The following is a 20047-nucleotide window of genomic DNA, read 5'->3' on the forward strand; positions in this document are numbered from 1 at the left end:
GCATGAAGTTTGATAGTCCTTTTATCCCAGCCAGTACATCTGCTGCTGTCCATATCCATCTAAATGTCTAATAAAAAAAAGAACAAGAAGAAAAAAAAAAAAAGTGATACTGAGCTGTTTGCTTCAATAATATTCTGTGGTATCTGTCAGGATGATGGGGCATTACAGACCATTGAGCAGAAGAAAGGAATGCACCGTTTGAATAAAATTAACTTCCCAGCAAGTTAAAAATGAAGAGGAGAAGTTTCTGCGGGAGCTGTGGGTCATTAGCTCTATGCTGAGTGAGAAGGGGAGAAGGTGTTAGTAAATATGAAGGTGTGTGTCTTGCCACACAAACAGCCCTGGTTGTGTCCTAGAAACAGGTGAGGACCATCGACCCAGGGAGGGACGTATAGGAAACAGCAAGGATTGTGATGGAAACCCCATGTATGGAGCTGGTGCTTTGAACTCTGCTCATGAGGGAGAACCTGTGCTACAGTCTGGTGTCCTCAGTGGCAACCCCTGTCAAGGGACCCAAGACTCAAGCTGTAGAGAATTGCAACTCAACAGTTCCCTAAGAGGCTGTCACACTCCAAACCTGTGATGTACCTTTTAAAAGCCAGTTACATCCTATTCCCTTCTCTAAGGTAAATGGATACTCAGAGTCACAGGAACTGATGAATGCCCAACATTCATCAGTTCCTGTGACTCTGAGTATCCATTTACTTATGGTCTTTAGAGCACACATCCCCTTGGACCCACGAAGCAAACCTGTACTGCATCTGTAGAACCTTGTACATCTTGGACATCCCTCAGGAATCTCAGTTGCCTTCTTACCAACTTCTCTTTTCAACCCAGGCATGAATGTACTGGAGAGTTCCCCCTACGAGCCGTTCATCAGAGGCTTTGATTACGTCCGTCTGGCATCCATCACCGCAGGTAGGTAGGTGGGCAGGTGGGAAGATGCTCCTACATTGAGTGGTCCAAACAGGGGGGAACTGGCTGTGGGATCAAGCGCTATGGACAAGGCGGTCCTTTGTGGGCTCTTCACAAAGCATTGCTGGGGTCTTGCAATCATTTTTCCAAGGAGCTGCTTATGATTCCTGTGCTAAACTGTTGGTAGAAGAACACAGGAAAAAAATCACTTGTGATTTTCATTCTTTGCCTTTTCCTGTCCTGTGAAGGGCTGGGACTGATGGGTGTGGTAGGAAGGCCTCTTCCAATGAGCCATCACAGGTGGGCTGATTCTCCATAGCAGGTGGATGATCTCTGCCATGCAGACACCTTGCTGAGCACAGGCTGCTTGGGTATCTCTAGGTACGAGAATGTACATCCACATCAGTCACAGGGTCAAACTCTGCAGGCGAAATGTCAATAACCCAGCCTCCTGTTTGATCCTAGCCACAGCCTTTAACCTCATGCCCTGAGGGCGACCTCAGGACTCAGACCCATGTTCTGATCTGCATCATGTAATCCGCTTAATAACACGAGCAGAGCTGCCTGACACCTTTTAACCTCTCCGAGGACATGAACCCCTGCTCAGCAGTTAAAAGGTCAGTGCGGTGGCTCTTAAGCCATCCATCACCAACATCACAGCTGCCACCACAACGAGCATTCAGCTCTGCTTATGCACCAACAGCCATGGGGAAGCTTTACCAACAGTGATTTTTTTTACCAAACTACCCATCTGGGAGCAGGTAATAATAGAATCATAGAACAGTTTGTGTTGGAAGGGACCTGCAAAGCTTCCCCAGTGCCTCCCCTGCCATGTCAGGGACATCTTCACCAGCTCAGGTTGCTCAGAGCCCCGTCCAGCCTGGCCTGGGATGTCTCCAGGGGTGGTTCATCCACCACCTCTCTGCCCAACCTGGGCCAGGCTCTCACCACCATCAGTGTAAAAAAACTTCTTCCTTGTGTCTCTGTCAGATGCGACAGCACAGCAATCCTGTTACTGCTCTTCCCAAACCTGCACCTGACTTTGGGGTGGCATCCACAGCTGGATGCACCCAAGTGAGTCAGGAGAAGCACATCCCTGCAGCCGGTGGATGTCTGCAGTCCCTGAGATGGCAAGGCACTTGTTAGGTGAAAACATCCAGGAGCCAATTAACCCATCAGCCATCAACAATCTGAGCAGCAAGGGGAAGAGGGAGGGCTCTCCCTGACCTCACATCTTCTTATTGACTCCACTTGACTGATTTGAGCATGGAAAGTGAAGCATGCACAGAGCCGTTTGCCGGGTCATGGCCTTCTTTGCTCGAGTTTTTCCTCTTTCACTAGAAGTCCTACATGGCTCTTCAGAGCACGGCAAAATCCAGGGATGGGGATTTTTATGCATGGTTAACACATTGTCAGGTTTTTAAAGCAGACTGAAACTGGTTGGGCAGCAAAGCGAATGGGAGCGGAGCAGCGGGGATATGTACCAAAGGACTCAACATCCATCTAGGGATGTGACATTTCTTGGTTTAACCGTTTTTTTACTATTTATACTCATCAACACCTTCTATAACACATCTTACAACCTGCCACCTCATGCCTGTCCAGTGCCCAGTCAGCATCGCCAAAGGACCCTCTTTCAAATCTACCGAAAAAATAGCTCCCAATAACTTGTTGAAACATAAGACATTCCCATGACCTATGTCAGATCAACAGATGTTTTTAACCCAATTTAAAAAATAAATAAAGAATAGTCACTATTAAAGATGTACAAGTGGAATTATATCCCTCCACTCTAATTGTAGTGGCGATTTAAAAAAGCACATCCTTCATTGTTGAGTGGGAAGAGGAGAAAAGGGAGCGCGTTCCCCATGGTTCATTAACTGAATGGGTAATGAAACCCTTCCAAGTAACAGTTTCCTACACTTTTCCTGGCAGCTCCCCAGCGTAAACTGTTGCTCTAACAATATTGATCTCTGGGCATTTTTAAAGGGAATTACCTACGTGGTAGGAACACACCGAGCAGCAGTTTCACCCGTCATAAAATAACTGCAAAAACTTGGAATTTTACTTCCAGTTCGCTGCAAGCAGTTGGGACAAGAAGAAGGGAAAAATAAATGCTTGGAGAAGGAGAATCTGATAACGTCAGTGAAAATGAAGGAGGGCAGCCAGCTTTTAAGTGCTCAGAGAGACTGTCAACGTTTTTACATTTGTCAGCAGTGACTGGCTGGTTTTAACTCCAGGCCAAAGATAGGGCTTGACTCTGCCCTGGAAATTTATCATTCTGGGGATTTTTCCTCTGTGAAAAATCCTTCTTTGCTCAGGAAAAAGTCCTTCTACTGTGCTTCAGGTCATGGGCTTTATTCAGAGAAGTGAAACACAGCTTCAAATTAATTTTCTCTTTCATGCTTGGAGGACCCTGATCTTATCTCTCTGATGAGGCAGAGCCTAATTTCTCAACCAGCTCCTACCAGGGACCCTGTAGCATTTCCCCTCTCTATGAAAAGAGCCCCAACTATCTTTGAAGGAGCCATAGAATGAGTGTTATACAAGTATTTTTCACTCTTTCCTATTCCCCAGTTTGCAGAGGAGGTTGTTGGCATGTAAACTCGTGGGACCCCTATTTGCCTACCAAAGACAATGTGGTTCTCATTTGTCAGCACAGTTTTTGCTTTATTATCCTGGACTTTTGTTCCCCTCTTCTTTAAGAGGATGGAAATGCCGAGTGGTTTTACCAAAGGGGTGACCTTGCAAAGGCTGCAGTGAGAGACCCATGTGTGCTCATGTGTAGGCAGCATCAAGGTCCCAGAGCATAAGGTTGGATTGTAGCTCCGATCCCCATCCCATCAAGAAGATGGCCATACTGGGCAGGACTGGTCTGGATGGGGGAAGCCAGGGCACTGCTGGGGGGCTCTGAGATCCAGACAGCTCTCACTTAGTTGGGCAGATCCTGGGATGAACATAATGCAGGTGCTGCCAAAGCCCAACTTGACCCTCCGAAGGCCTAGGGAAACTCATTGCACAGGGTAGAGATTCTGGGGTGAAAGGGTTGGTGAAGACCACCCATGTATCATGAAACCTGGCACAGCCACTGACAGTGTTTGATCTTGAAACAAATTTTTTTTAAAGATAAGGTTCATTAGAAGAGATCCCGTCATACTGGTGGATCCAGTCTTGGCCATGAGTAGATGCGCTTTCTAATGACTTCTGTCTTCCCAGGCCTCAAGTTGGTTTATTCATGTTGCTAGAGTGTTATAAGACACCCAGGGTAGAATAAAACTTCATTTCAGTAGATGTAGGAGCTTGGTGGAGCAGGCTCTGAGCTGTGAGGTTTGTTGTGTGTCCCTGGCACCTCTTGGAAAAGTTGAATAGGGAAAAGGGATTTAACCCTGCTGGGATGCAGAGAGCAAGTGTGAACTTCACCCTGGCCACTGCCTTCCTAGAGGGGTATTAGCATCGCTGAAGTGGCCATGGTGGTACACGAGGTGGTAGATGCCCCATCCCTGGGAACATTCAAGGTCAGGCTGGACGGGGCTCTGAGCAGCCTGAGCTGGGTGAAGATGTCCCTGCTCATTGCAGGGGTTGGACTGGATAAGCTTTGAAGGTCCCTTCCAACCCAAACCATTATATGATTCTATGGATGGGAGCAGGACAGGGATGAAGGTCTGAGCACAGGGCGGTGAAGCTGGCGGGGAGGTCAGCGCAAAACCCCATCACCATTTTCCACTACCTTGCAGGGTCCGAGAATGAAGTGACTCAGGTGAACAGATGCCTGGACGCTGCCAAAGCCTGCAACGTGGATGAGATGTGCCAGCGGCTGCGGACGGAGTACGTCTCCTTCTGCATCCGGCGCCTGGCCCGGGCCGACACCTGCAACCGCTCCAAGTGCCACAAGGCTCTGCGCAAGTTCTTTGACCGCGTGCCACCAGAGTACACCCATGAGCTGCTCTTCTGCCCCTGCGATGACACGGCCTGTGCCGAACGCCGGCGGCAGACCATCGTTCCTGCCTGCTCCTACGAGTCCAAGGAGAAACCCAACTGCCTGGCGCCTCTGGACTCCTGCCGGGAAAACTACGTCTGCAGGTAAGGCTTGCACAGCGGGGTGGCCAACATGGAGAGCTGTCCCTCAAACAAGCCTGGGGACTATGCACCAGTGACAGCCCTGTGAGCCAACACACTCATCTGAAGGGTCCCCTCTGGGGACACATATCCCACCACAACCCACTGATGGGCCATTGCCTGAGTGTCTCCTTCTTGTGACCCATGTCCTTGTCTCACGCTTTATATGGACGGTGTTAACAAATAGGAGAAGATTTGAAATATTTTTGCTGGAGTTCTTTAGATCTTTTCTATGGGTTTTTGGCAGATGTGCTATGGAAATAGTTCCAGAAGGGTGCAGGCTATCAGGGATGTGGTGTGTAGTGCTTGCAGCCACTTCCACCAACCTGTCTCCTCACTGTCTGTCTTCCCTAGCCAAGAGCATCCTACAGGAGCACCCAAGGTATCCCAACAGTGACAGGCACATGTAGATACCCTAAAACCATGGCTTTATTTTTTTTTTAATAAGAAAAATTAACCATATATATATATAAAAAATATACCCTTCTGCTGTAAGGCTGGGTGTTCTAGGGATTGCAATAGCAGCCTCAGAGTCACAGTTGTCACTCCAGATCTGTCATGCAGTATGTGGCCAGGGTGGTTCGTTCCTCTGTTTCTACTCAAGCCCTGTGCATGCACACATCCACAGACCCATCCCATATGCACACTCACATACATACCCCTTGAGTGTTTTTTCACCCAGTTGTACTATTTTCAGCCCTCTATTTCTCAAAAAAGTCTCCAGAAGGTTAATCTGCATACAGCTCTCAGGAGTGGAGCCCATCTGTCAGTAAGAGATGAAAGACCCCAACATCAGCCGTACTGCACCAAATGTGGTGATCCCAGCCCAGTGTCCTGTGTGCAGCTGTGGCCATGAGCAGACACCTAGAGAAGAGCAGAACGACAAGTGCAGGGCACATAGAATCACAGAGTCACACAATCAATCACAGAATAGTTTGGGTTGAAGGGAACTTCCCAGCCCCCCAGTGCCCCCTGCCATGAGCAGGGACATCTTCACCAGCTCAGGTTGCTCAGAGCCCCGTCCAGCCTGGCCTGGGATGTCTCCAGGGATGGTTCATCTACCACCTCTCTGGCCAACCTGGGCCAGGCTCTCACCACCATCAGGGACAACAATTTCTTCCTCATGTCCAGCCTGAATCTCCCTCCTTTAGTTTAAAACCATCACCCCTTGTCCTATCACAACAGACCCTGCTGAAAAGTCTGTCCCCATCTTTCTTATCAACTCCTTTTAAGTACAGAAAGGCCGTAACAAGGTCTCCCTAGAACCTTCCCTTTTCCAGGCTGAAAATCTCCCAGTATTGTCCGAGTATCTAATTATTGTAGGCTTTGGGACCTCCTGAGCTGACCTTCCAGCAGCCACCCCCTACTAGCACATCATCTTTAAATTACAATTTTAAAATAATGTCTTTTCACAAAGGGAGGTGAGAGCAGCCTCATCCTCTTGAAAGGATGGACCGGTACTAATACCCTCACCCCTCTGCACCCCAGAAACATGGAATAAGGAGAACAACTGAGCTATACATCTGAAGATACCCATGGAATCCAAAATAGAGGGGTACTGCCCTCTCCCTAACAAGACAAGCAGGCCCAGCAGGGAAGAAGAGGTTCAGAGGGTCTCCTGGTGTTGCTTCCCAGGAGGCAGGAAAATATTTCCTGCAAGCGGCACAGCTGTTAATTATCTGGTTCCTTGGTCTCTGAATATATAATATAAAATATCCTCTAGAGACACAGTGGGAGCAAGGGGTTGGCGTCTGACCCGGTCAAAGCTAGCAGTGCAGAAACCACAGGGAGAACCAGTAACAAATCATGGCACTTTAAAGAGATAGAGTAAAATACTCCAGGGCTAATCCTGCCCACACTGCTTAGTCCTCCTGCAGCTTCTCCACAGCTGTAAAACCTTGAATTTCCCAGCTTGGAGGGCTGGGGTTTACTAACATGAATAATACAGAACCTGCAATCACTACCTCCCTTTCTTAAATAATGCAGCAAAAATCTGGGCAAGAAGAGCTTTCCTGATCGTGGCACAGGAGAAAGGGGTTTATATTGGACAAATCATGGGAACAAAGAAGAGAAGAAAAGGAGAGGACTGGGGAGGAGGAGACAAATGGGCAGGAAAGTGCAAGTCGGAGTGCTGACACTGACCAGGAGCGCTGACAACATGTTTGGAAGAAAGAGGCTGGTTGGAAGGAGCAAAATGCTCAGTTTTTTGAGATTACCCAGGCAAAGCAAACATTTGAGATGCCCAGTTCAGACACTGCAGTTCTAGTGCTTGCTGGAGTTTCCTAAGCAGCTCAAATGCTATGTGAGATGTCTTCTTACCTGGCCATGGGACTCTTGTTTGGATGGATCTGAATCTCTGGTAGGTCCTGTGTTCTACCTGTAAGCCCCATATAGATGTCTTAGAAATCCTACAATGTCCAAATCCCACTAGATGCCTATGAGTCAACAACTGACTCTCCCCTAAAGAATTAGGTGGCAAATATCTGTTTGTCAGCATGATTTGCAAAGTTTATCCAACCAAGCCAGCAAGGGAGCCACATGCAAAGAGCAACCTGACAATCTGTCTGAATGATGCCCCAACTTCCCTGCATGGCCCAGACGGTCCCAACAAGCCCAGCATGTGACTCAGAGGAGCTTTGTGCTAAGTGCTTTGACCCACACAACGTGAAAACCCAAGCACGGTGGTCCACAGTCAGACCTGTGGGCCGTACAACTCTTGCTCCAGAAGCTTCAGAAAGTCCAAACTTCTCCTAAGTATGAGCACCTGAAGCAGAGGATGTAACAGCAGCTCTGATAATGGGTAGAACATTTCATATCTGAGCCTTTGGGCATTTCCCTTAATCTTAGGATGACCTCAGCTACATTTAGAACACAGCCTTTGAAGAGAGAGAAACTGGACCAGAGTGATTCTTTCAGCAAATCAGTCCCAAAATGAAGGCTTAGGTCCTTGGGGAGGTTATTACCCAAGAGTCAGATAGTGGCAATACAGAATGAATTCCCTCACTGCCTGCAGCAGCTCTTGCCTTGAAAACCAGCTTCACACACCAGAAAACAAATATTTCTTCCAAGATTGCACCATTGCTGCAGTCCCAGAGGAAGCCTGTAAAACATTAGCTACAGCACCTATTCATGTGTCATCTCAAATTCACTTCTGGGTTTGTTGTGGGGCGCAGGAGAGTGTAAAATGATATTAATTCAAACTGGATTAGCAACACCTACTGCAGCAAAGGATTTTTACAAATGCCTTGCCTTCTGTAAACACGACCAGCGTGCTATTATCTGTGCTAGTGTGTCCCATTTTGTGCTCTTGTTCCATCAGGTCACGCTATGCGGAGTTCCAGTTTAATTGCCAGCCGTCCCTGCAGTCTGCGAGCGGCTGCCGGAGGGAAAGTTATGCTGCCTGTCTGCTGGCGTACACGGGCATCATTGGTGAGATGCTGCGTCACAGAATCATAGGACAGTTTGGTTTGGAAGGGACCTTCCCAGCTCCTCTAGTGCCACCCCTGCCATGAGCAGGGACATCTTCACCAGCTCATCCAGCCCCATCCAGCCTGGCCTGGGATGTCTCCAGGGATGGTTCATCTACCACCTCTCTGGCCAACCTGGGACAGGCTCTCACCACCCTCAGGGCCAACAATTTATTTCTCATGTCCAGCCTGAATCTCCACTCCTTTAGTTTAAAACCATCACCCCTTGTCCTATCACAATAGGCCCTGCCAAAAGTCTGCCCCCATCTTTCTTATTGTCCCCTTTTAAATACAGAAAGGCCACAATAAGGTCTCCCAGAGCCTTCTCTTCTCCAGGCTGAACACCCCAACTCTCTCATTCTCTCAGGTGGAAATAGATGGGCCATCCCAGGACATCTGCTCTGTCAGGGGTTCCCTGATGCCATCACCACTGATGCCACCAGAAATCACTGTCTATTGCCATCTTGCTAACTTCAGAGGCTGAGAGACTGGGAGTGCAGGGACCCAGCTGTCACCTGTTAGTAAAAGCACAACCAGAGTCCGAAGACAAGACTCAATGGCCACAGAACTTGGTCCATCATGATGGACGAGATAAATGGGCAATTCTTTTGGGTCAAGATTTCCTTCTGGTTTAATCTTTCTTTTGTTGCCTCTGACCACTCTGGAGACCAAGCTTTGCTTTTTCAATGACAGTGCGGAAAACTTAACACACATTCACATACAGGTTTTGAATGTTATTAGGGAACTTAAGTTCCCAGGAGCCTCCCATTCCTTGGACATTTTAATTGACTGATGGCTTTACTGGTGGTGGGCTGAGCAAAAGGGCTGCAGCTGCCCCTCTTCTCCTCCCTGGAAGCAAAACAGACCTGTGACACCAGTGTTTGAAGGGTTTTCTCATCCTCCCATCACAGGGGGGCTCAGCTGAGACTGTAAGAGAGGAACAAAGGGAGAAATCATTGTCCCTTCTTGAAGTACCAACCTTGTGGTTAACCCTTCTCCATCTTTCCTGGCAGGCAGTCCCATCACACCCAACTACATTGACAACTCAACTTCCAACATCGCTCCCTGGTGCACGTGCAACGCCAGCGGGAACCGGCAGGAAGAGTGTGAGAGCTTTCTGCATCTCTTCACCGACAATATCTGTCTCCGTAAGTATCACCTGGCATGTTATGCTCTGGCAGAATTGCCCTCAAGCTGGTGAGGCTTCTTGTGAGTGAGGGTATGAAGATGCCCTGGTCTTCAAGAGTCTGTAGGTGTCCAGCTCCCTGTGCTTTCAGCATAGTAGCTCTGAATTCTTTCAGGCATGTATTTGGCTGATGCAGCCAAAAGAGGCCAAAGGAGGGATACATACGCTTTTTTTTTTGAAATATTGCCCTGACAACATTTTTTTCCATCTCTTTACCGCACAAAGAAAATGCCATTCTGGCCTTTGGCAATGGGACCTACCTGAACGCAGCCATGGCCCCATCTATCCCCCCCACCACACAGATGTACAAGCAGGAGCGAAACGCCAACAGAGCCGTGGCGACCCTCAGAGAGAACATCTTCGAGCACCTCCAGCCAACCAAGGTAGGAGAGGGTTGACTTGGCCCTAAGAGATGCTTGGAGGTGTCTATACCTCCTCCATGCCCTCCAGCCCTCCTCAATTCCTCTCCCTCTTCCATCTGTGTCTTTTCAGCTTTGTCCAGACATCCAACCTCCCCTCCACCTCCTACAGTCCCTGATTCACCCTTTTCTTCATTCTCCATTTCATATCTGAGCCTTTGGACATTTCCCTTAGTCTTAGGATGACCTCAGCTACATTTAGAACACAGCCTTTGAAGAGAGATAAACTGGACCAGAGTGATTCTTTCAGCAAATCCGTCCCAAAATGAAGGCTTAGGTCCTTGGGAAGGTTGTTACTCAAGAGTCAGATAGTCATAGATGCCCTGACATCTTCCCCAACATCAAGCACAGGGCTACATGCTCCTATGCCTCACTTTGCCCTTCTGCCTGTTGGTCACCATCGCTTTTCTTTCATGGGTGCTACAGAGTGATATGGGTTTTTTAGAAGTACTAAGAACATCCATGGGCTTTTCCGGAGTGTAGAAGGGGAGCCAGGACCACTGATTTGGCTCCTCACCCTCCTGCAAGGCAGCCCCAGAGCTTCAGACCAGCATTTCAGCTGCCTGGGGTGCAGGTTCCTTCTGTGTTAAATGAGGATCCTGGAGGTCATAATGTCAAGGCTTAACCAACTAAGGTTTGCTAAGCATTGAAAAATTTCACCTGAAAGGGTTTTAGTCATCAGCAAATTGTTAGTATCAAAGTAATATTTAACTGAAATTATTTTAAAACAAGTAACAGATTAATTCACTGGTGATGGCAGTAGTAGGCATTAAGTATTTTATTTTTAAATGAAAAGCAATGACCTTGATTTGACACCCACCAGAGTAATTTTCAGATTGAATTATTTTACTATTAAATAATTAACAGCGACCCTGAGTTGTTGAACATTCAGGTAACAGAAGCTGTCAGTTAACTAGACTCCAAGGACTGAGCGTGGGCTTTGCGCTGGGCTAGACGATACCTTCAGAGAGCTTCCACACATGAATTTTTTTCAGCCTCTTCCCTCTTTCTTTTGCTGGCCAAACACCAAATTTAACTCCCTATACTCTGTTTTCACAGAGCAGTGGGATGGGAGGTGCAGAAATGTGGCCTCAGCATCCCTCACTGCTTTTCAGGGCATTGGTGGCCATGCACAGGACAGACATAATTTCATCAGGCCATAAGCTCTGCATCCAGGAGATTTGGAAGGTTTGCTTCTAGCCAGTGTTCCCCAGACCTTCGAGTAGTCCAAGTAGTGGCCTGAGGTCCAGACCTTGCACTAAGAACTTCATCCTGGAAGTGATGGAGAAGCTATGAACCTTTCTCATAATTGTCAGTCCAGCCCAGATAGACAAATGCTGCTGCCACCAGCAAGTGGAGAGCTGGAGAAAGCAACTGTAGTGAGGGATGGCTCTACCACATTGCCAACTTCCATGTGACAGCAGCACATCCCTCTGCTGAAGTGTGAGTGCTGCTGGAGTGTGGACACTGCAAGGGAAGCTGAGGCGTTGGGTCTTGACTTGGGACTCAACTCCAAACCCAGATTTTGTTCAATGTTTAATGAGTTTCATGCCCCTTGACTTGAGGAGGGAAGCTACTATGGTTCAATTAGTCCACCTGCTTCCTGTCTTCATAGCAGTGCAGAGCCTTGGCTTTAAATTATCTCAGTTATCAGCTAATGCAAATAGAAGACTCTAGTAAAGTAAATTTTCAGCCACAAATGTCAACGCGCTGTAAAAGGACAAGGGTACAGTTTGTCTGCAAGATGTAGGAACCCAGGGTGGAAGTCAGTCATGCAAACACATGCACTATATTTTTGGAGTAAGCCATCTGGCTCCCAGCTACTGCTTGGTGGAATCATCATCCCTGGAAGTGTTTAAAAGATGTGTAGATGAGGTTCTTAAGGACATGGTTTAGTGACTGTGTTGGGTTAATAGTTGGACTCGATGATCTTGAGAGGGTGTCCTCCAACTAAAATGATTCTATTAATATGGCTGCCAGCCCCATGGAGGTGTCTTCAAGACCCAAGGGACATCAACCTGGAGAGGCGATTGGGTCAAGCCCTGGCCAGCAATGGCTCCATGGGCTGCATGGATCTCCTTTGACTGGGGAGGGTGTCCAGGCACCCACCTCAGACAATGGCACCTCCAACTAGTGTCCAAACCTGCAGGCTGCATGCCCAGTGTTTTGCCCATGAGGTGACCCTACTACCACCACCTCCAACAGAGTGGAGGTGACCTCCAGACTAGAGTTGAGGTGTTGAGACCAGCCCTGGATCCCTCTGACCATGCACACACATTGGAGGGTTGCATGGTCCCCAAGCCCTCAGTCCTCAGAAGGACCAAGGTGAGGAACGCCCACACCACTCACCGTGTGCTGTGTCCTCTCTCTTGCAGGTGGCCGGAGAGGAGAGGCTCCTGCGGGGCTCCACTCGTCTGTCATCAGGAACCTCCAGCCCAGCAGCTCCCTCCCTCTGGGCAGCCTCTCCACAGCAGATGTGGCTTCTCCCAGCGCTTGCTGTGCTGAGCTTCTTCGCGATGTGAAGCGGGGTGGGCACATGCCAAGCAGAGACTCTCTTTGTGTCAGTTTCTTTACCAAACAACCAGACCAGTAACTTTTTTTGGGGGAAGGTGAGGGAGGAGGGTGGGAATGGGAAGGAGAGGTGAGCTTACGGGCATCCTTTCCTCCTCCTCATCCGTCTGCCAGTTTATTTGATTTTATACAATCAGCATCATTGACAACCAGCTCATTCTTGGTCCTGGATACCTTTCTACCCCACAGCTTGGTTGTTGTCTCTCCAGTTCTCTCTGGATGGGATCAGAGCCATGGACAATTTCCTTGGAAAAGCTGAAGGAAAGAGTTGAGCCAAGAAACAAGAGCAGCAAAGGAAATACTTTTGCCTGCCCCAGCCAAGAGGGGAAAGACTTTTGATGGATGAGCTGTTAGGAGATTTCCTGAAGCTCTGACTCATGTTGAGAGGCTCTTGAAAGGACACATCAAGCGATGCGGAGTTCAGACTGTCTCCAGGGTTGCTCAGGACCAAAGGGCAGCTCACCTGGTTCAAAGGGATGAAACCAGAGCCCTGGTGAGGAGGTGGTTGCTTTTGTTCATGAGAGAGGATCCTGAAGCACCTCTGGGGTGGACCAAGTGACCACACTACAAACTGGTTCACTGGGATTATCCATCTCCTTAAAACCATGACCGACGTGCATCTCCAAGCTGTCATCTACCCCTCGGGCCCTCCATTTTAGAGAAACATGTGTCATGTATTGATGGTGTTCAGGAAGAAACACGTGTGTTGCGTTCTGTTTGCAGCTGGCTTTCTTTGTGTCCCAACCCTGGCATCTCTATTCAGTCCTGTAAAGTGCTTGAGGTAGGTTGGGTTATTTTTTTGGTCACATCCAAACAACCAGAAGCCAGTGATGTCCCACTCCAAGATAACCTTTCTCTGTGCAGGATGAATGTGTGAACCCATGGGCAGGACTCAGTTTGAGTTCAATTCAACCCATTCCCACGTGATACCTGTGCATCTGCCAGTCTTGCAGAGACCAAGAGAGTCTTCAGTCAAGAGGGTTAATTAGTCATGCAAGGAAGAGGTGGGATAGAAAGGTTTGCTAAATACCACCCTGGGGACATAAATATCCAGCCAATTTGTGGAAAGGCCATGTCATGAGTCATGTCATGAGTAGGGAGTTAATGGCTACAGTTCCCTTCCTTGAAGAGCTGGTGGAGGCAATTGTTTGTGTCCAGGATAGCACACGAAGGTCATTGCCTCCTGCCAAGTGCTAATTACTCAGCTAAGAGGTGTTTTAAGCAAAGGCTGGTGAAGTGACCTACTCTACTGAGCTGGACCCAGCTGGAGAGTGAGGACAAATATCTCTCTTGTCTCTCCGAGAGCACAGAGAAGCAGATGCATGACGTGAACATTCAAGGGTCTTCCCTCAAGAAGGTGAGCTGGGGACTCCCAGCACCTTCTTGTGGGGCTGAACCCCTTGTTAGATCACATCAAGAAAGAAGATGGCAAGGAAGGGTGAGAAGGTTTCCCAGGAAAAATGCTTACCCAGGCTGTCCCACCACAAGAGGCACAGGAATAACTTCAGATTCTCCTTAATTATTCAGCCCTGGGTTTTGCAGCAGCCCATTTATTCCTTGGTTTGTGCTCCTCCAAAGAACATCATCAGTTCCATGGTGTTTGGATGCAGCAAAGTCCAGCACTTTTTATTCACATTTCCTGCAGAACACCTTCCATTGCTTAATAGCTTCGGGTTTTGCTGAGAAAGTGCGGCAACTTTCTTGGGTTTTGGTCCAATAAGAAACCACTCTTGTTTTCAAATGAACACCTGCGGATGTGTAAGACATGCACAGAAATCATCCTGGCTGCATCCTATCCAAAGTTCTGCTCCTCGAGGTCCTCAGGGCTGTAGCACCTGGTTCTCCTAATCCAGGGCTGTGCAGAGGAACATGCCGAGATCCAAGTCACACGTGTCACACCTGTGCATGTGGAGTCTTTACTACCAAGAGGCTCATGTGGATCAGAAAAAGCAGGCAGGGAGTCAGGGCTGTGGGCAGGAAAGTCTCCCTTCAAAGTGCCATGACCATGCGCTGAGTTGCTGTGAACATCTCCCCTTTATGAAGGGCATTGGTGCCCTCTGGGAGAACATGGAGCCCTCTGTGCACCAGGTGACACAGCTACTAACTGCAACTCTGTAAAACCTGTGCAGGAAAACAGCGCAGGACACACATGGACCTGCTGGAGAGGGGCCAGAGGAGCCCTAGAAATGATCCAAGGCTGGAACAGCTCTGCTGGGAGGACAGGCTGAGAGTTGGGGTGTTCAGCTGGAGAAGAGAAGCTCCGGGGAGACCTTATTGTGGCCTTTCTGGACTTAAAAGGGGCCAATCAGAAAGATGGGGACAGACTTTTGAGCAGGGCCTGTTGTGATAGGACAAGGGGTGATGGTTTTAAACTAAAGGAGGGAGATTCAGGCTGGACATGAGGAAGAAATTGTTGACCCTGAAGGTGGTGAGAGCCTGGCCAAGGTATATAAAAAAGAGTAAATAATGCAAATCTTTCCTCTGAAATAAAAAGTAGATGATCTGGTTAAATATTTTTCTCAATGCTTTTTCTTCTCTTTTTTTTTCCCCCCTTTTTTTTCAAATACCTGGAAGAATGTTTTTTAAGACTCATGGCGAGGATGAGGTTCTACCATGGTGGTGGTGCCCTAAGGTGCCTGATGGAAGCTCTGGTCACTGGTCTTGGAGGTGCAGAGGAACTTTTTGCAAGGGCAAATAGTGACAGGACGAGGGGTGATGGCTTGAAACTGAAAAGAGGGGAGATTGAGGTTAGATATAAGGAAGGAATTGTTGCTCCTGAGGGTGGTGAGAGCCTGGCCCAGGTTGGGCAGAGAGGTGGTGGATGAACCATCCCTGGAGACATCCCAGGCCAGGCTGGACGGGGCTCTGAGCAACCTGAGCTGGTGAAGATGTCCCTGCTCATGGCAGGGGTTGGACTAGAAAAATAATAGATGTAGAGAATCCTACTCAAAAACTAAAGGGGATGGAGGAGACCTGCAGAGGTCACCGAGGCCATTAGCATGTCCCACAGCCAGACCAATGGTCTGGTTACACTTTCTGGCAGATTTATCTTAAATGATTTTTCACAATTTCAGTGACAGACATTGTCATCTCCCCTGGATTTAGATCTTAATTTAAAGACTCCTTAGGGTGTTAGTTGTCTCTAAGAGTCGTGGGTCAAAGAGACCCTCGATTGTGGTATCCTCTCAGGCTTCATTTTTTGGGAGGCTGTGTAAGGTGACAGCCAACTACCACAGATCATACCACAGAGGCATTGCATGAAAAGGCCAAAAAACATGGAGACAGTCTGCTGGGATCTGTGAAAAAAACCCATGCAGTGAGTTAATTTAAATGGGTGTCTGCTGGAGGGGTTTCCTCCTCATGCCCTTGATTGAGGGACCTCAAAAATATCTGTGGAGTGGAGGCTGAAGGTTCGAAAGTGCATTCCCGGTCCGCAGCCTTTGTCCTACGTGGTGAGTTTGCAAACAGCACCTTTCGAGCACCGTCCAAGGCCAGGTCCTGCACTCCTGGGGTTCCCCGTGGCCTGGGGATGCTACAAAATGAAGAGGATAAAGCTCAGAGCAATGAGCCTCTTGCCCAGCAAGAAAGAGCCAGGGGCTTGGGATGGGCAGTCATATTACACAGAATTTTAAAAAATAATATATATATATATATATCTTCAAACCTGCATGACTTTTTCCTGATCATTTCACCTTTTTTGCCGATATTTAATGTCAATTCTCCCTCCAAGCTCATTCATGAATCAAACTTTGCAAGTAATGATGGCTTTTGAGCGGTGCTTTTGAAGGCAAAAAACCCAATTCCATTCCCCCTCGCCCACAAACACAGGCGTGCACAGGCCGTTTCTTTTCCCTTGCGAAAAGTCAGCGATTCTTTTTCTTAATGAAATTTCATCTCTGTTGAATTCTGTGAAATGAACCACGGAACTTCATTTTTAAGTCTCTTGATTAACCACCAAAGTCATAGCGGCTGCTTTGTAAAGGCAAAGGACTGTGAGAAGCAGAACAGAGAAAGGAAGACAATTTCCTTTTAGGAATTACTCCATACCTGGGGACTTTCAAAAGCACAAAGAAGAGTCATGAAAAAAGAAGCAGCCAAGTTTTCTGTAGCCAAACTTTCTGTAGCCACTGAACTTTATTTTTTGGCTGCTCAGCGTCGTTCCCAGTGGTTTGGCCGTCCTGAAAGCCCATAAAATATTGCGTATGTACAAATACCACATCATTGCCAAAGCGAGAGCATGAGCAGGGAAGGAGACACCTTGCTGGGGAGCAGATGCTGGAGCAATAACCCCGCGGGTGGTGGGGGATGCTAAAGGCTGTGTGTGCATGGGGAGGATGGTTATGTCTGCCTCTGCTACCGGGGTATAACCTGTACTTATCTCTTCTGTACATGTCAATATTCAAACATATCCATGAATAAAGCACACATGCATTTTCCTGATCCCTCCTTGCTCTTGTCTGCGATGCGGGGCTGGCCGTGCCCATATGGCCAGGCTGGTGCACCCGTCAAGCTCAGTGGTCCCACACCATTAAGGGCAGCTGGAAGAAATGGAGGGGATGTCCTGGGGGAGATTGGGGATCAGATGCTCCGTGCTAGGCTGGAAACCCAGCTCTGATTAGCTGCCTATCAGCAGGGAGGGGTGATGGATGAGAAACCAACTCTGCTGAGACAGCCTGACAGAGGACGAGAGGAAACGGCCTCAGGTTGAGGTTGGATTTAGGAACAATTTCTTCCCCAAAGGGCTGTGGGGCATTGGAACAGGCTGCCCAGGGCAGTGCTGGAGTCACGATCCCTGGAGGGCTGGACAGACGGACATGAGGTTCTCAGGGACATGGGGCAGTGCCAGGGCTGGGTTATGGGTTGGACTCGATGATCTTGAGAGTCTTTTCCAACCTAAACAATTCTATGAGAGCTGCCAATGCCACTGGGAAAGGGACACGCATCCACCCGAGCCCTGAGCCTGCTTCTGCTTTACATGAGGGTTACATACGCAAAGCTTTGGGAACAATTTTGGGGAGATTTAGCTCAAAGCTCTGCCAGTGCAGGAGGAGGGAGGCATTCCAAGGCATAGCAGCAATGGGAATAATTGCACACCCGCAATTAGTGGCATGTGGAGCTACTGATGCTGAGGTGTCACCGTGCAACCCGGAGCGGGGAGTGTGGAACTAACAGGGGCGGCTGGAGCTGCGCCCTCCCGCAGGGCACAGGGGAGGGGACGAGGAGGAGGAGGAGGAGGGTGGCGCTTCACGCCAGCCGGGGAGACTTTTGTTCACGCCACAAACATCTGTGAGTTATTTTTGGCGCCTACAAAAAAAAAAAAAATCACAGGGAAATTGATTAGAGGCAAATTGAATGTTTTCTTGCCAATTGTGGGTGAAAAAAAAAATATCTAGAAAACAAATGTATATAAAATTTATATAAAAATACCGAGTGAAATTCAAGTCGGGTCCTAAACACAAAGTGAGTTCAAGGTTGCATCTTTTCCTCCCGAAAACCCTGTTTGTTTTCATGCACGTACGAAGCAGCTGAGGATGCAGAGGGGCAGCAAAGCCTGAGGGTTGGGGCCACACTCGGGACCCTCGACGAAGTCGTTTCCTTCCCCATGATGGCTGTTTCAGCGTCTGGGGTTTTGCCGACATAAAGGAAATTTCCTGGGAAAGTTGCAGCTGGTTGAACCTGAAATGTGCTGTGAAAACACCGCAGGTTTGATGTATTTTCCCTGTTTCTTGGCGGGCGGCTGTTCGACCAAGGTCAGCACCCAAAAAGCTGGTGGGGGACGGTCCAGGGCCAGATGGGGGTGCCAGCAGCTGCTGGGTTTTGGGGGACTTGGTCTTGAAGGAGACTCCTGTGTGCTGGTTTGATCGATTCGGGGTGAAGCACAGTAAGAGCATCCCTGTTCTGGATCACTGCAACTGGCTTCCAGCAAGCCTGGAAATCACCCTGCATTTAGGGTGAGGAGGTTTTGGAGTGGGAGCATCACTAATAGCTAGAGGGGGCTTTGTCTGACCCTCAATTTATCACATCTCCAGGGCTGGATGTGGTTTTTTGGTGAAGTGACTTTCCCCAGACCCCAGAGAAACATGACCCAAAACCTCTGGATTCCCTGGGGGCCCAGATGAGCCTGGGGCATCTCTGGAGGTTTGATTATAAAACCTGCGGGCAGGACCTGAATGGGGAACAACCACCCCCCCATTGCGCTGTGACCGCAGACACAGCACAAGCAAAATCCTACAGCCAATGTACAACCGCTGCGAGGGGACGGTTAAAGCAGAAACAACGATTTACCATCCGTTATCTCCACGCGAATGGCGCTAATGTGCTGATAGGGGTGGGTGCATCTCGCTTCGGTTATTAAAATGTTGTCTTTCTGTGCTGAGCGCAGAAACGGTGGATGTCAGCCAAAGGGAAGCGCTGCGGAATTAGCTCTGACATGAAAAATGTTCTAAGCGCTGCTTCTTTTTATATTTATTTCCTAAGGAGTAATGGAAATGATTTCTGGTGGGAGCAGGGATGGTGTGGATGGCGATAGTGCCAGTCACGCTGTCGGGGGCACGTTGTGGCTGCACACCTGATAAAACAGTCGGCGAGCTGTCGGTGGGATGGATGGAGAAAGGCGGACACCGCGGTTATCTCCACGCTCTCTGCTTTCATTCCCCATCATAACGATGCTTTGTGACGGGCTGTCACAATCCAGACCTCCCTACTAAAGCTCTGCTTCTGAAATAAATTCAGGGGTTGGCGTGAGGGCTCGGGGGAGATTAAAGCCCACCAGCCCATCTCCAGCTGATGGAGACATCTGAGTCCTGGGGCAACAGCCCATAAACTCATCAGGAGGTCCCACCAGTTATATCTTATTAAAAGATCCCCCCACCTTATGCCTCTGCAATATCTCAGGATTTTCATTTTGTGACTCCATCCCCTGCTTTGTTGCTACTCAGTTAGTTCAGAAACCGAAGCCCACAAGGAGAAACACCAAAAAACTTGTGCAAATGCTCTTTTTCCAAAATGGTACATTGTGCTGGCTGTGGAGCTGTGGCTGGACTGACTGTATTTCTCTTTCCTCCCTTCTTCCCACTAACGGGGAACAAAAAGCAAGTGTTCATGCTTCCATCACACCAACAGCTGATTTTACTACCAACCAGCAATGTGTAACCAACCCGAGACTTGCCCCAAACGCCACCTTTTACTTGGGTAAGGCGAAAAAACACCCAATCCAACCCCAAATTCAGGCTTTCTGTAGGGTGGTTGAATTAAACTGGTTGCTTGGTAAAAAACACTTAAAATTGCTTCCCCTCTTTCTGTAAACGATGGGTATTTAAGTCTTGTGGAAATGAAAGCTGCATGACAAATACCTCTCTGACTCCTTACCCAAG

At 48.5% G+C, this 20047-nt stretch overlaps 1 protein-coding gene across 1 annotated transcript in view; it reads left to right on the forward strand.

Moving 5' to 3' along the window:
• Nucleotides 1-17114, forward strand: part of GFRA4 (GDNF family receptor alpha 4) — a 76504-nt gene extending 59390 nt beyond the window's left edge. The window contains exons 3-8 of the mRNA XM_005506442.3: nucleotides 838-918; nucleotides 4650-4995; nucleotides 8351-8460; nucleotides 9512-9646; nucleotides 9910-10067; nucleotides 12479-17114. Of these exons, the coding sequence (XP_005506499.3) occupies nucleotides 838-918; nucleotides 4650-4995; nucleotides 8351-8460; nucleotides 9512-9646; nucleotides 9910-10067; nucleotides 12479-12625 (977 nt within the window). The 3' untranslated portion in view covers nucleotides 12626-17114. The remainder of the gene's footprint in view (nucleotides 1-837; nucleotides 919-4649; nucleotides 4996-8350; nucleotides 8461-9511; nucleotides 9647-9909; nucleotides 10068-12478) is intronic.
• The last annotated feature ends 2933 nt before the right edge of the window (nucleotides 17115-20047 follow it).

The sequence above is a fragment of the Columba livia genome, chromosome 4, assembly GCF_036013475.1.
Source record: "Columba livia isolate bColLiv1 breed racing homer chromosome 4, bColLiv1.pat.W.v2, whole genome shotgun sequence".
Taxonomy (NCBI): domain Eukaryota; kingdom Metazoa; phylum Chordata; class Aves; order Columbiformes; family Columbidae; genus Columba; species Columba livia.